A 16,573-nucleotide genomic window follows, 5' to 3' on the forward strand; every position below is an offset into this window, starting at 1 on the left:
TGTAAGTGCAGCTAACTGACTGACTGTTCTGCCTAATCTATCTAACTCAAATCAAATGACACTGTCTCTCTCTATCTCTCAGCACACCGGAACACACACTACACAGGGCCGCCGTGCAGGCGGCCTTATATAGTGTGGGGTGTGTACTAAATCCCCTGAGCCATAATTGGCCAAAGCCACCCTGGCTTTGGCCAATTACAGCTCTCTCTACTGACGGCGCTGTGATTGGCCAAGCATGCGGGTCATAGTGCATGCTTGGCCAATCATCAGCCAGCAATGCACTGCGATGCCGCAGTGAATTATGGGCCGTGACGCACCACACGAATTTAGCGCGAACGGCCCATAACGTTCGCAATTCGGCGAACGATCGAACAGCCGATGTTCGAGTCGAACATGGGTTCGACTCGAACACGAAGCTCATCCCTACTGGCCATTCAGAGGTACAGGACACTGTTCTTATACATGGGAAGGCTGTGTTGGGTAGTTTGTTCATCCACCCCTTCCCTGACCAATCACAGACAGTCTCTGGCTCACTCCCTCTTCCACTCAGAGTCTACCTCTTGGATATGTCCCCTGCTGAAGCACAGCCTGCATGTTGCCTCAGGCTGAACAGACTATAGAATACAGACATGCTGTATTGCACAGTGTCTGAACAGAGTCCTGTACACTCCCCCCATCAGGAAGAAGAGATACATTGTATATTACCAACAACTTTAGTGGGGCCCCCTGTAATTCTCACTATCAAGGCATATAGTTATTATGTTCGTTTCACCATATGCACCGCTAGTAACCCCTTTTTTTGTTTGAATTTGATTTAGTGTGTCATTATTTTCCCTGTTTCAACACTGTTTAAATTCTGCAATGTGTTTTTTCCCAACATGATTATATATAAAACATTCAGTTAAAGAAGTCTTTACTGCCACTATTCGTTTCTATACATTATTATTGTTCACTTAATTTCATTATTACCAATAACATTAGCTTGATGCATGGAGGAGTATGGGGCGTGGGCATTAAAAAAAATCTGCCCTGGGTGTCAGCTACGCTAGGAAATCCACTAGAATGCAAGACGTCTGATTGGGACAAAATACTTACTATTTCACTTTGAGTGCTGCTGTAAATGATTTCAGGAAGCTAAAATCAAGTCTAACACAAGCATTTATAATAGTTTAATTTAAAATGTATTTCATGATTAAAACACACATAACTGCATTTTTTAGTAATTTTTAATATCTTCCAAGAGCTATAAGAAGAGGAAATTCAACATCAGAATTTTTCCATGAACACTCAAAGGTTTTATATTACAATTCATGTTTTAATTTATTGACATGGTATACATACTATCTAAACACCTTGTACAGCTGTGCCTTGTTTAATAAGGGTTATCACGAATATGCTCCAGAATCTTTTTAAGAGCCAGATAGGTCTCCTGTGCAGTTGGTATGATCTGAGAAGCTGGAAGCAAGAAGCCATAGCGTCTTTGATCTCTCAACTCAAAGGCAAATGAATACTTAATTCCAATATCATAGCTCCAATCAATGCTTCCTCCACTAGCTTGATCTGAAAATAATAAGAATAATTATCAGAACAAAATTAGTTTTGTTACATTCAACATACTCATACAACATGGAGGCCCATGGGGGCATATTTATAAAGAAATAGTACAATAAAAAGGGGAGTTGCTTTGTTGTTAACTGAAAATAGCTGGGAAAGCTGATAACATTGGTTGCAATATCAATTCTGTACTTAGCCTAAAAAAAAAAAAAACGAAGGCCATGCATTATACAATTCTCTTATACAATTTTCCTTTAGATTTACCAAAAAACATATAATTTGTGGTCAAACAACACTTTTAATTTGCATCCAATCAGGCAGGCCCTTGCACTACATAGTTTGAAGTTAAATCTAAAGGAATTTGAACATAAGTTGTATAGGAAAATTGTACAATGTATGACTGTATAGAAGCTTGTTATCTACATGCTTGTTGATTACTTTGGAAGGGATCAATACCATCTGGTATAAGGCCATTTTTACTTGTGTTGGAGGGCACAAGGTGTGCCTGGCGGTTTCTTCAAGATTTATTCACTTCACTGGTGGATGGTGTCATATTCCATTGTATTGGGACATTTGTTGCTTTTCATCTTGTTGGGACATTTGTAATTTCTCATTGAGTTAATGCACGCTGAAGAAATTTATATCACTGGACTTTGAATATATTTTTCACCTTTAGTATATGTACTGCTGTTGAAATTGACTTGTGTTGATACGCACGTATTATATGTGTATACTGTGGAACGCTTGAAATAACTTTACGGTCTCAGATAATCCCTGTTGAAAATTACTCTACAATTACTCTACAACTGATGATATATAAGCATGATGTTCAGTGGAAAGAATACTCCTTACACTTGTGGACATTGCAAAGAATTACCTCCTTACAGATAGGTAAAAAAAATCCATGGTCAGTGGGAACTTATCTGACAGGAAGGAATTGCTCAATGCACAAGGAACACCTAGCAACCTCTGGAGGAACCTTGGGGTTCCATAGAACCCTGATTGAGAAACTCTGGTTTAGAGTATCAAAAAACAAATTCAATTTTACAATTCAATATTTTTTGCTTTCTTCTTCCAAAGTAGAATTCTTTATGCTGGCAGGTTAAGTCTAAATGTAATACACACTATCATCCAGAGAAAATGATTACATTCAGTTATATTCATGCCATGTGAAGGCAATACTGTATACAGTAGTCCTGTGCCTAGAAGAGATCTAAAGATGCGTAAAGTGGTTTTAGAAATTTGACTTACAGATAGTGGAGACGATTGTTCCAACTTTGTACTGGGTGCCATAGAGGGAGCTTAATGCACTAGCAGCAGCTTTACCAACTGTGTTCTAGAAAGAGTAAAACATATTCACTTAACGTTCATTTATGTAGACTGAGATAACTTCTGTAATCACCTTATTAGCTAGGACTAACAGATTTTTTTGGAGAAGACTAGAAATTAAAAACAATTCAGTGGATGTATACCTCCTATCATTTTGAAATGCTACATAGATATACACAAACATACGCTTTAAATATGAGTATAATTATTGTGAAGATTGTCACATGGCCAGATATAAAATGTCAGTTTAATTATGGCCAATACCACGTTCATAAAAACGAGTGAAACTGCAGGGGATAGATAATATTCACTAAAGTATTATAAAAGCAAGGATTTTGCCACAGAAATATACATTTTGGACTCAAAGTACTCTTTCTAAGCCCATTGTTACAGATAGAGCAGAGGAACTTGTACTTAAAAAAGCAGAGGTTAAAAGACCTAACAGACCGCTTGGCCATATAAAAAGAAAGGGAGAAAGCATCTTGAAAAAGGCTTCTGAGAAAATCCAGAAAGAAGGAACAGAACCTCTTAATCTGCAAGAGGATTTAAGACTTAAGCTGAAGGCCATAACCTAGTGATTGAGAGAGTGATGGATAGTGTAGAATAGGCTCAAATTGTGCAGGAGGTGAGGAGTCTTCAAGGGTTATAATGCCAATGACCATAATCAAACTGCTATTTTACATCTATCCATGTGACAATTCACGGTAATTTTGCTCACATCTTACAGTGAATGTTAGAAGCTAGTAAAAATGAAAAAATGTTGTATTTTCCCTAGGAACGAGATAATCTGAAAAAAAAATGCTCATCTAAACTCCTTACTGTAACTCTTTAAGAGGAAAAATGCACTTACTTATCCAAAGACCAGGGCTCAAATAGTTAAGTGGAACTCCAAGCAAAGTCCTTTTTTATCACTGTGTAGAAAAGCTCTATTAGGCCTTTGTCGCTGTCTGTCTATGTTCTGATTAGTGAAATTTCCCCAATCTATCCCAGTGTCATGGCAGGAAGTGGAGAATAAGAAATAAAAAACTAAACAGAAGTCCTTATCCCATTACCACTCCAAAACAACAAGAAATGTTTTTATCTGAAAACCTATGTTAAGTTTATCCCAACTGTACTCATACAATGTAGAAAGGTCATGATATCACTTTAAATGCAGCTTGTAAGAAAAAGTTACCTTTTCTTACTAATTCTATAGCAATAACAAATGCATGAGAAATAACAGGTAAGTTGAGTCACCAATTTTACCATCTCTTTAGAGCTGATCTGCCAGTATTTATAATTCTAGTCATCAAAGACTGCTTTCTGTATCTACGGTATTTTATTTCATTGCGCAAGCCAACAGGACTGATGACTATGAATACATATTGTATGTAGTGCAATGTTATTAAGTGTTTTGATTCTTAGACTTGGACAGACTTACCAGCTCAGTGTAGTCAGCAGGAGGGGTGTGCTTGTATCCGTAAGGGAAAAGCAGAAACTGAGAGTAGCTGTGGATGGTTATAAATCCTTTGATTTTGCCATGACTCCTAATAAAGTTGGCAATAGACTTTACCTCCACCTCTGATTCTGCACTGGGTCCATGGTATGTTTCAGAACAGGGGTCAGAATCAGCTCCTAGACCTACATTAAAAAAATAATAGTTTGGTATTTCTACATTATTGCTGCATGTATGAAGTTTGAATTTCTAGACCACACACATAGACATTTAGTCTTAGTTTTCAATCAATTCAGTGTAACTGACTATGTACAGTATTTATTTATTCAGTTATTTATTTATTTATGTATTTATTTATTTATTTTTCTATCCCTTCTTTAGATATGACATGCTAATTTGTTGGTTGTAGATTGGTCATTACAGAACTAATAAAATGGCTATTTGTCAACATCAGGTTTTTCATGTGAAACATTTGTAGAAAAAAAACAACTGAATGACAACTGAATGACAAACAAATGACAACTGAAGTCAATAGCAATACTTTCATTATAATTTTGCACGTTGCATATAAATCGTATTATGGTTCTTTGAACATATTGACTAGTGTGTTTGAGAATCTGAATCCCATATTAGGTAATATTACACACCCTACTGTTGTGGTTTATATTATCCTCTGTAAAATATGAAATCAATAGTTTACAAAACAGACTGATAACAATGATAACAATTTTTCAAAACCACCTTTAAATATTTTGGGGTTGGGGTAGGGTAGTGGGAAACAGTGACTGAATTGTGGATATAATCCAAGGTTTGTAAAGTTGTAGTTACCTCCAAAGCCTGCATCCCAGTTTCTGTTGGGGTCAACACCTTCACATGCACTACCTTTACTGATAGAACGAGTTTTGCGCCACATACGGTTCTAAAAATAATAAATAGTAATATGTTTAGAAATAATATGTTGTATTTGTTTTAATCAGCAGATGGAGCTCTAATTTCCCTTTCACATATCTGTCTGAAGTTGCTTATCAGTCTATTGTAAAAAGCCAACTGTTTTACAAAACAGCAATTGCACACAGAACTGAATAATTTATTAAAGTGGCTAATCTCTTAGGGTCGGTTCACACTAGGACGACTTGTCAGATGACCTAGCCGCCTGACAAGTAGCGTCCCGTTCTGTACAACGGAACCGTTCTAATCGGAGCGACGCAAGTCGCCTTCGACTTAGAAAAAGGTTCCTGCACTACTTTGGGGGCGCCTTTCTATATAGAAGTCGTTTTGCAAGTCGCCACCCCTGTCGTGTCCAGGTCGCCTGAGGCAGTCGCGCTGCAAGTCGTGCTGCCTCAGTGTGAACCGGGGCTTATCAGACAGCTCAGTCTGTAGAGACAGCCACAAGACAAGCTCTTGCATTGCCTCTTTAGTTATGCCATAGTGCTCTGAAAACCCTTTTGTAATGCATTAAATGTTTATTTCTAAAACAAAGACTGTGTAAGTAAAGTAAATATACATATAACTCATAAACTAAAAAACAAAAAAAAAAAAAAAAAAAAACAAACAATAGAACATTATTTTAAAAGATAACGTAAAGGTTTATTTTTAATACAGCCATAGCAAATAATTACATGGTTATCTAATTAGTTAGGTTGAAAAGGACATAAATCAATCATGTTCAACCAATAGAAGACTAAATAAATATATAAATAAATAATGCACGAGGAATAACAGTAAGTTTGGTCTTAGTGCTGGCATAATTTATAGAATAAACCTTAAACAAAAACTGCTGGCTGAAATTCCACATGAATCTTCCTACCCAACCAGCCTAACCTGCAATACAATATACTTAGAAATGCTCCCCTTAATATTTTCCAAAATTCATTCCTGCTATAAATCCAGTTCCTTTAGAAAGGCAACTAAGGAAAGCAATCTCAATTTATTTCACTGAAGAATACTATATGTATGTTTGTACTGTCACAGCCATTTACAAAGTATTATTTTATGCTTTCTTCTCATATCACTTTTGAAATACTTAGAAAACGACTACATTTGGTATTATTACATTGAATTGAACTTGGTACCACACAGAAAATATCATTATGGTTAGATACTTACTGTTGTGTGAGAGTAGACATATCCATCAGGATTGGTGACAACCATAAGGAAGACATCATAATTATCCAACAAAGAGGTAACAGATGCGTCCTTTCCATAGTCAGAAGCAAGCTTTAAAAATACAAATCAGATTTTTATGTAAATAAATGTACCTTTAAAACAGGGGGGTATTGGCAGGGAGTTATTGTCTGGGGCCTTTACATTGTGTTTTTTTTAAGTGTTTTGATTTGTTTAACATCATTCTCCCATATTTTACCGATTGGTTGAGGTACTAGGAGATTTACAAAGGTTAAAAAATTTGAGTTTACCAAATGATATATAAATTAACCTATACAATTCTTTATACCTATGTCATAGTAAGTGTTCTCACTGTTATTGGATTATGGGAAGCACAACAATATTTGTTACCCTCCATTGTGTAGATTGTAGTTACCTTACGTGCGGTCCACAGGGCAGTAGCTTGAGTAACCCACTCACGTGCATGAATACCAGCATCTATCCAAACGCCAGGATGGTCGGCTCCAGTGCTGAACTGTAAGCAGGATTTATGTAATTGAATAATTTTTTTACAACCTATCAATTAGGTCATGTAATGCATATTTCATTTTTTGGTGCTTAAATATTCTTTCCTTCCCTAGAAAATCTAACTTTGTTATGTGCATTGCTATTAAACATGTACTACACACAGCTTATGTCAACTATGGCTGTAGAAAGTCTATTTTAAAAAATGTAATTATTGAATATATAAATATATAATTATTATCTACTTCATACTGTATTTCAAGCATAATAATATAATCACCTTAAGAACATTAAGGGGACGCCCTTCAAATGAGTTACCAATCTGTTGTTTGCTGACAATATAGCTGTAATCTGATATAATTAGGTCAATGGCATAGTTTATCTAAAATAAAGAAGAAAAAAAAGAGATTACCGAAAAAATACATTGCTTCATACAGTTAATGAACATATTACATTTAATTTTCATCACAGCTGCACATATATACACATATTATGTTCAAGAGAAAAATGACTGAAAGTATACCTCAAGTCAAAACATAGGGAATGAATCAATATTTTTTCTATGTGTCTCATTCCACAGATTTCTCCCTCACTTACTGTTTTGTAGACAACGCAAAAAAAATTTTTAAAAATGTAGGGAAATCCCCTTTTAGACAAATATCCCTATTGGAGGAATCCTACTTTATTACTGTTCTAGTGACAAATCAAAATGTTGTATTTTCCTTCACTTTCAGATCTGGTGACAATGGCCAGGACAAGTAATGGGAGTGAACCCTCCCCCCTTCACAGCAGAGACAGCAGTAAAAACCTGATAAGGGTTTGGCATTATATACTTTACCTTAATTATAGTTTGATTAATACAATTAGAAAAGAAAATGGTATTCCTTTCATATATATATTTTAGCATAAATGATTATGTTTAATGCCAGAGCCTGATGTAGAGTTAGACATATCTGACCTGTACATAGAGATGGCAAATAATAAAACTTTTCCTGCAGTTTGCATGTTAAATGATGTTCTGCTGCCAGCAATGGAAAACCAGCTCAAGTGAGTCATTTTTGGGCAGTATTATTTTTATTCTGTTTAAAGTATACAGTAAAAGTAACGGTACATGATATGTAACTGATTTATGCATGGGCCTTAAAGTGGAAGTCCAGTCAAAACTGAAAAATGTTCTATTAATTATTTGTAAAATATCGTTATATTTGACATTATTAATTTTCTGAATAGCTGATTGCCAGGCTTAGAAAGTCTAATCAAAGCCAAACAATCAGCTTCTTCCTGTTCTTCAGCGACAACCTTATTTCCCTTTATCTGAATTCTGCATGCTGCCTCCCACTTCCTGAAAACGTTGTCCTCTTCTACACAGGCATGCCTACTGTTCATTCTAACTGCCCCTGTCTTGCCCAGCCCCACCCCATCCCTTCTCTCCTTATTTAGGCAGAGAAGTATAACTTCCTTGTTTTGGTTCCTAGCTGCCTGAGAGAGACAGAGAACAGGCAAGCCTGGTAAGTATGTTCTGCTCACTGAAGCACATGGCACACACAGAGAAACACACACTTCTTACAAACCGTTATATGGCTTCAACTTTAAAGTGGAATTCCAGTCAAAAATTATTTTCTTTCCCATTTATGTGCCTTTGAAAATCAGCGACTTTGAAAAGGTGCCCGCTCTACTTTGATGCGACTTTTGATGTGACTTTGATCCAGAGTGTAGATTTGGATCAAAGCTGCACTCAAAGTCGCACTCTAAATCACACAGCTTTGGAGTCCCACTAGTGGAAAGGTAGCCTAAGTCTAGTGTGTGACTTTGGAGTGTGACTTTGATGCAACTTTGAGTGCAGCTTTGATCCAACTTTACACTCTCTGGATCTAACTTGCATCAAGAGTCGCATCAAAGCATTGCAGGTACCTTTTCAAAGTCACATAGATGGAAACTGGTGCCATTGAAATCAATGGGCTGTGACTTGTCATGGAACTTTATGTGCCCAAAGTCGCATGGCAAGTTGCACTAGTGGAGACAGAGTCTCAGTGTGGTTGCCTGTACTGTGATAATTGTAGACTGTGAGCTGAGACCCCAGAGCACTTCCAGCTGCACTGACAGTCCCCCCTCCCCTGTCCAGCTCCCTTCTCCTGTGAACAGCTATTTCTTCATTTTGTCATGAATTAGGATGTACAATGAGAGAACACTAGGCGGGAACCTATGATCAGCTCCTCCCATCCTGTATATGCTTACTGGCTACACAGGAACAGTGTCCCTCCCTGGAAGGTGATATACAAGAACATATTTGGGGGGCACACCCTAAAATGCGTTTAAATTCAAGATGGTACTGCTATATAGATATATACTTTGTCGCAGTAAGTGGGTTTAGCACTATATGACCATAGTGTGACCAACCCCCCGTATTTTTTGAATATGTTCAGGTGTTTTTAACTAGCCTTTGCAGGAAATGTCATTCTTGTATGTGTGCGCTGTAATATATTTTCCCTGGAAGTGATGTCACTAGCTTTCAGTAACCACACCCACTGGCTGATTTTAGACTTGAAAGAAGGACGTAGAATTGAAGTCATGTGACGGCACTGAATACTGCAAAATAAAGGCAGAAAAACAGGGATTTTTTCATTTTGAGACATAAGGCTGAACTTAGCTCACATTAATGATTACAGGGGAGAATTGAAGTGTTAGGGTGGACTTCCACTTTAAAGTTATTTACTGCTAGAAGCATAGCATTGATATTATGCTGCTGGACGCCACACACAGAAGGTTATGAATCACTAGTTTGTAAAATCGAATAGATTTGATTTCTTACAGTATCCAAGGTGTGATAAGCTCCAAAGTCAAAAGAGCCAGAGTTGCGTTCTTTTCTTTCATTGCTTTCCAATTCTTCTTTCTCTTTGTTGATCACTTGCTACAAGAAATATGTACAAATCAATAACTAGAAAAAGCAAGTCCAGTAATCACATTCATATATTATTATAATCATTAGGCACATTTCAAGTTTAAGTAACTTACCTGCAGGTCATCTATCATGATGGAGTAGTCAAAGTTGTTGTATTCTAGATAGGCTTTCACAGACTGAAGACTTGTGAAGGGAACTCGAACATCAACTGGAATATCAGGTTTGGCAGGTTCAGTCCAGAAATCAAGCTTTAAAACATAAAAAGGGACTTGTTATGCATATTACCAGTCAGGGTATCTGATACAAGGTTAAGTCACTACAAAGTTAAAAATAAATATTGCTATATAATATGTGACACATATCACTAGTGGTACATATACTGACTCTGCATGGCACATGTCTGGAAGTCACTGAAAGTCACTGGAAGCCACTGGAAGAATGAAATGTGGGAACACATATTTATGCTAGTAAGAATCACTTTTGGAACCATGCATTGGAAATCTCACTCCACTCCGACTATAAAGTTCTCGCTCACCATTATCAACCAAGCAATACCATTATATAAGTTAACATACGATGCCCCAAAAGTTCTCTAAAATATGGAACTCATGGGTGACCTCAGAAAGTACCATACCACCTGCCCACAAAGTTATAGCAAATGATAGAGATATTATGGTCTGGAAACTATCAGAAATTAAGCCCTGACTACAGTAAATTGTGCTGAATGATATTTTATATGTATTATTGCATAATGTTCACCTGTATACCTGAACAATGTATTGCACTATCACTGAAGCGATGTTCGCTATGATGATACACCTGTGTAACTATTATTGTTATGTTTATAAAAACAATAAAAAAGTTAACCTTTAAAAAAAAAAGAATCACTTTTGGAGGAACATTGTCTGATTTAGATGCTGGATCTTTTAGAGGCAGGGTGTGTCAGGCAAATTCAGCAAATTTGAGGATTGGGAAAGGGGACTGTTCTTAAAGACCCTGAGTGAAAATTAGGTGAAGACTTGCTAGAATGTGCAAGGATGCCTAAAGCCATAATATTTAGTGGAAATAAGCTTTAGTAAGGTGCAAGCACTGGTACAGAGTACTCCCAGCTAAGCTCTGTATTGCTACTAATACTTAGTACCCAATTTACTGCTATATGAAAGAAAACAACCACCAAACCAGGTACTGTAGTAAAGACAAGCCTCATATGTTGTTACCCCATTTGGTTGGAATCTAGGCAAGCATACAATGGATTAACAATGGTAATAATACAGTACGGACTAGGCATAAGATGACATTTGGCATCCATATCAGCAAAAAACAGTAACAAGGCTGCCTTAAGTGCAGCAGTGAGCAGTAGTAGAGTTTAATCTACCAAGAGCTGGAACTATACTGCCGGAGTGCATTCATGGTGGTGATGCTAGGCCTAGTGTGACCGGGTATGCAAAAGAAAGGGAGGATGATAGTGGAGGTGGCAGGGGGACAAAGGGGGGGGTTTACAGAGTAATTATTACGGGTGGAGCAGTCATTTGGGATGTCCCTCTGCTGACTATCGCTGGGGACCTTTAAGGGTGTTAGTGCACTTAACGACAGTCTCAGTAAACCTGCATGCAGTATAAGTAAAGTATAGGTATGGTATAGTCTTCGCACAGGTGCAAGGGTGGATGTGGTTCAAATGCGGTAAAGATTCAGTATAATGCGGTATAGGTTTCTATAGGTGCAGTCTAGTTTTGAAATAAATGTAGTATTGAGTGCAGCATAAGTGCAGCATGAATTGGGTACACTTGCTGTCTTGAGCTGAGGGGCTCAGTCCCCGCTAGTGGTATCAGTAATGGGCAAATAGCCCTCTCACCAGTCCCCAGGAACTCTCCCTGCAGAAGAGGGGCCCCCTTGGTCTCTCTTCGAAAGCCTTCAGTCGGTGGTGGGAAACAGAGAATGAGTGGATGCTCCAGTCTGCCAGCGGCAGAGGGGCATGTGCTGTGATGTGATTTGGGCGGTGCTGCACTGCCCCAGGTGTCTTCCCTCCCAGCCTCAAGCTCAGATCACCTCTGGTATGGACTCCAGCTAGCAGGTGAATATACAGACAGAGATGCTCTCTCTCGCTCTAACCCCCTCTGTGCCAAAAGGAAGAACTTTCCAGGGCAGTTTAATAGTGTAGCCATTACATGGCTTCTGTCTCAAACCACAACTCCCAGGACTCTCGGCACTCTGCATAGAGGTCCAAGGCCTTGCATGGCTTTAGCTCTCCCCCTGCTAGTGGGAGGATGGTGCAACATAACATTAGTATCTCAGTAAAGGGAGAGAAAAATAAAGGGCAGTCTCTCCATATCCATATTGCTGTAGCCCAGCACCTGGTCACAGCGACAGCTGAAATAGTTTAGTTGGTGAAGACTGGCAGCTAAACAAGCTAAGGAAAAGTACCAGTTATCAGGAACAGGCTAGGAGTAGTATCTGGGCAGAGATAGTAGAATAGAATAGAATAGAAGAAAATAGAATAATAGTATAAAGAGTAGACAGTGGCCACTGTCAACAGCAACCAGAGCCAAATGCTAAAATTTAAGCAAAGCCCTAATTTTATTTGCTTTTTTCATGATTGAAGAACTTGTGAAGCAGTAGGAAACAATTTCAATAGGCCTGGCAGCTCCCAAAGAAATGTCAAACAGTACCATAGAATAACAATCAAATCTACATAGTCAGGGTAAATTTAAAAAAAAATGAGGAAAGTTCATTTCTAATGCAAGTCTACTGTAATAGACCTACACCTATATGAGCCCTATGGCAGGAGTTGTTGATACATTTCCTAAAATTCTTTCTTGGCAGGCAGGAAAGGTGGACAGCATACATTATTATTGTGGCTGCAGCATCTCCGGTAGACTATAATATCACTTGTAGTGCAAGTAATAGAGAAAAGGACAGACTGGGCCCCTTCCTACAAAAAAGGAACTTAAAAAAAAAAAAAATGAATCTTAAAATTTTGGGGGGCAAAATGTTTTAAAGTTATATACTGAAAAGAACATTTTTGCATACAACGTGCTAATGTTTGTACCTGCAGATGTGTAAAAGATTGTAAATCTTGCAGCAGACCGAGTTGCTCATTGCTGTTTGCCTTAATCCGCAGCACCTGCTCTCTGCAGAGGAGAAATTTACAAAGTTTACTACATATGACCACTGGAGATCCTCCTGTTTAGCAGTTACATACGCAACCCCCTTTCATAGTCATCCGGGCATTCGCTATATTTCTGGACTGATGGTTGTTGGTAGCCCTCCATTGCAGCTTCACATCACACCTACTTTGTGTCTCTTTTTGCCCTCTTTTAGGCATACTGACTCGCCAGGCCAAGGCACACCTCAGGTCTTGGTAGTTAGGACTATCGCATTTCCAGGTGAAGTCTCTGACTACAAATGACCATTATGCTACTATACCTTGTTTTCTCAAGGGTGTCATTTAAAAATATGGTACGATGCATTCACCTGCACCACTAAGTCAAAATGAATATCCCTCTGTTATAAAGACAATGACAACCATTCATATATATTTTATATCACTTTTAACTCACAATATATAGTACAGTAATAGGTCTCATGTAGAAATTAAAGCCTAAGTGTATCCAAAATTAAAAAAAAAAAACGGAAAAATCTGCACAAGAAACGTTAACTTACTATCAGTAGGATGTGTCCGTTGTGCTGATGCCTCTTCTTTTTGGAAAAACCCTCTTCCATCTATACCACCAACACTGTAATCTTCTGGTGTGGTGGTGGTAAATAGAACTTAGAGGCCAGACTGTGCCTGCCCTTTCCGCCCAGGTCCGCGATTCATAGAAGCTGTACTACAGCTTCTTTGAATGAAATGTGATCTATGAATGGAGTACGGGTAGATGATTGAAAGGTCCTGGTATGAATGGGCTCTTCATGTACTAAGATTGGGAGTAGGTTATCAGCTCCTGGGACTTTAACAACAATGTATTTTGCTGAAACAAACCTCTTGTTTTACCCATAAAAATACTGACTTTAATACATTTGTAGTAAATTAATTGTCAGCTTCTGGGACTTTAACATACATTAAACTATGTTGTCATAAAAATGATTTCTTCCCAAGGTTCTACAAAAAGTAGTGAGCAAGTATATGTACTTGCAATTTGCCTGCCTAACAGACTACCCTTCCCTGTCCTTTCCATTTTTAACAAAATGTGCCTGTATCCAAGATTTTATATGGGGAGAGTTTCCCCCTGTTAACTGGGTGCAGAAGGAGTCAGGCAGGCTACTCCAGTAGCCAGAATAGATGTTAGGATGATAGGGTGATTTATTGCTTAAAACATGGCTATATCACTTGGTATCCATGGATAATTGTAAGATTTGGATTCACCGATACCTATGCCTAGTCATGAGCAACAACAATTTATTAATTTTGAAAAAAAAAAAAATACAACTTAGACTATCATATGATAAAATATTTAAAAAGGCGTATGCTCTGCCTAACTCTGGTAACAATAGACAGTTATTTAAAATATTTTTATAGCATGTTTCTCTTTGATTAACTTTCCTTTCAGCTCCATTCCTGTACTGTAAAGTACTTTAAGAGCCATTACAGAAAAAAGCTATTTATAGAATTCCCAACCGTGCAGAAAAAAAAAATGTCAAATATGTACAAAATAAAATATTTGGCATTCATGTCACTTTTCTGTTCCTTGCTCTTTGTTATCTGTAATCTGTAATGTTAAAGTAGAACTCCAGCCAAAAAGTCCACTAAAAGATAAAATGAAAAGTAGTTTTTTTTACAATGTTCACTTTTGGTCTAGATCTCTCTCCATGGCCAACACAATTCAATCCATTTTCTCTGTGCCCAGACTGTCCTAGACCCACCCCTGACTCAGTAAAAGCAGCAGCGGCGGCACATCTATTAGGGGCGCGTGGGCGCCTCCCCCCTGTCCATGCCTCTAGCCACCTGATCTACATGCAGGGTGCCGGACCATGAATTCCAATGGAGGGGGTTTGAAGCACGTGATTAGAGCCAGAGGCTCCAATAGGCTTCAAAAATAGGTGGGCCCGGGGCGCAGAGCACTGCGCTCTGATCCCACCCAGTTGTGTGAAAATAGCGAATGGATATTCGCTTTCGTCACACTGATCCTCCTCCCAGCCAATCAGGAAGTGGGTCTTGAGACCTATTGGACACCTAGGAGGAGGAGGGAGGAGACACACAGCGGAAGCCCCCGTGATGCAGAAGAAGAGGAAAGGCACAGGAGCCGCTGTCCGCTGCCTGTAGGAGCCCTCAACCTGCCCGCAACCTAGATGGGCTTGATGACCGACCGGGGGGGTTTCTACTGGTGGTTGTTAGCCACCCCCCCCAAAAAAAAAAAAAAAAAAAACAGCCGCCACTGAAAAGCAGACACAGCCAGTGTTAAGTTCACCTCCTTGTCACTTTGCTTTTTTTATTTATCTGTATGTTCCTTCTCAGCACAAGAACTAATTGGCTCTTTCTGCTGCTTCCTCTCACACTTGAACCTCTCTAAAAAGAATGCAAGAGGCTGATACGTGGATACCTGGATACTTACAGGAAGAAAAAGAAGGAAATTTTCTTTCCCGTGTAAAGCAAAATTTTCCCAAAAACGAAACTTCAGCAAGATAAAATGTGCTGGCATAAATGAAAAGCTGCATGCCAAGAAATGTTCACTGAAGGCACAAAGTGCCGTATACCAACTTATAAGAAAATAAATAGTAGTCCAGTCATATAAAGGCAACAAGGAATACTGCTGTATCTTCTGATCCTTATTTTATGTTGACTATCTGTTCATATTCTGAGATATCTGCCCTCTCATAAAGAGGGCAGATATCTCAGAATTGTATGCTGAAATGTATGTCTAGTCTAACTAAAACTGTATCACTCGTTACTGTAGTACTCAATACTTCCATAGTTTACACATTCATTTAGCTTTAGTTGGCCACTAAAGGTTTCTGTACTGAAATTTTGGGACAATGACCCTTAGTAAAACTTTAAGAAAAGGAACTAAAAACCTATTGCTAATAGTTTTTTAAATGTTGTCTTTAACTTTATAACATCTGCAAACGTGGCAGCTAAAATCTGGTTGGTTGTGTGTCAAAGAATTTGTGAGATTAGTTCTAGGAAACATCTTCAAAACCTAATCTAGTACCTACCCATGTCTATTAAACTACACAAAAATGCTAACATTTTTGAATATCAGCTTGACACGAGAAATATGCACTCTGCCATCTTGCATACTTACCCTATAAATGTTTTCTTGGATAGAACGCCTGCCACCAGGGCAGTGAGGAGCAGAAGTTTCATGGTGGAAGATGAGAATACTGCGGAGTCAGTGAGGAGTATTTATGTGAATTCAGGTGGAAACCAATACGTCAGAGTGATAAGCTACAGATGGTTTACTTATCTCAATGCCACTGATACAAGACTTGTTACTTCATCTGACGTGTATATTTAAACTAAAAATACTATTTAGACAGGAGTAAAACCTGTTAAAGGACTGAAATCTAAACTCTAGTCGTGGAAAACAATTAACTTTACATCATTGTACAAAGCTTATCTTTCATTCAGGGAACATGTGAATGTTAAATAAATGTTTCAGCTAAACTGGTAAACTTTATCAAGTGTTTGAATTCAAAAAGCCATTTGGGTAAATTCTACTATGAAACATTCAGCTATTCGTTTGGGCACACTTTGTTTCGATATTTACATGTGGAACCCTCAACTCTGTAAA

At 38.2% G+C, this 16,573-nt stretch overlaps 1 protein-coding gene across 1 annotated transcript; it reads right to left on the reverse strand.

Moving 5' to 3' along the window:
* Nucleotides 1–1,294: 1,294 nt before the first annotated feature.
* Nucleotides 1,295–16,146, reverse strand: LOC141131777 (carboxypeptidase A2-like). The gene is made up of 11 exons (XM_073619430.1): nucleotides 16,085–16,146; nucleotides 12,892–12,973; nucleotides 9,955–10,093; nucleotides 9,756–9,850; nucleotides 7,227–7,328; nucleotides 6,858–6,956; nucleotides 6,425–6,535; nucleotides 5,147–5,237; nucleotides 4,304–4,503; nucleotides 2,806–2,890; nucleotides 1,295–1,560 (listed from the first exon to the last, which is right to left on the reverse strand). Exons 1-11 carry the CDS (start codon nucleotides 16,144–16,146, stop codon nucleotides 1,373–1,375), a joined length of 1,254 nt encoding a protein of 417 aa, XP_073475531.1. The 3' UTR covers nucleotides 1,295–1,372.
* Between the last annotated feature and the right edge of the window lie 427 nt (nucleotides 16,147–16,573).

This window comes from Aquarana catesbeiana, linkage group LG03 (assembly GCF_042186555.1).
Source record: "Aquarana catesbeiana isolate 2022-GZ linkage group LG03, ASM4218655v1, whole genome shotgun sequence".
In the NCBI taxonomy this organism is placed as follows: Eukaryota; Metazoa; Chordata; class Amphibia; order Anura; family Ranidae; genus Aquarana; species Aquarana catesbeiana.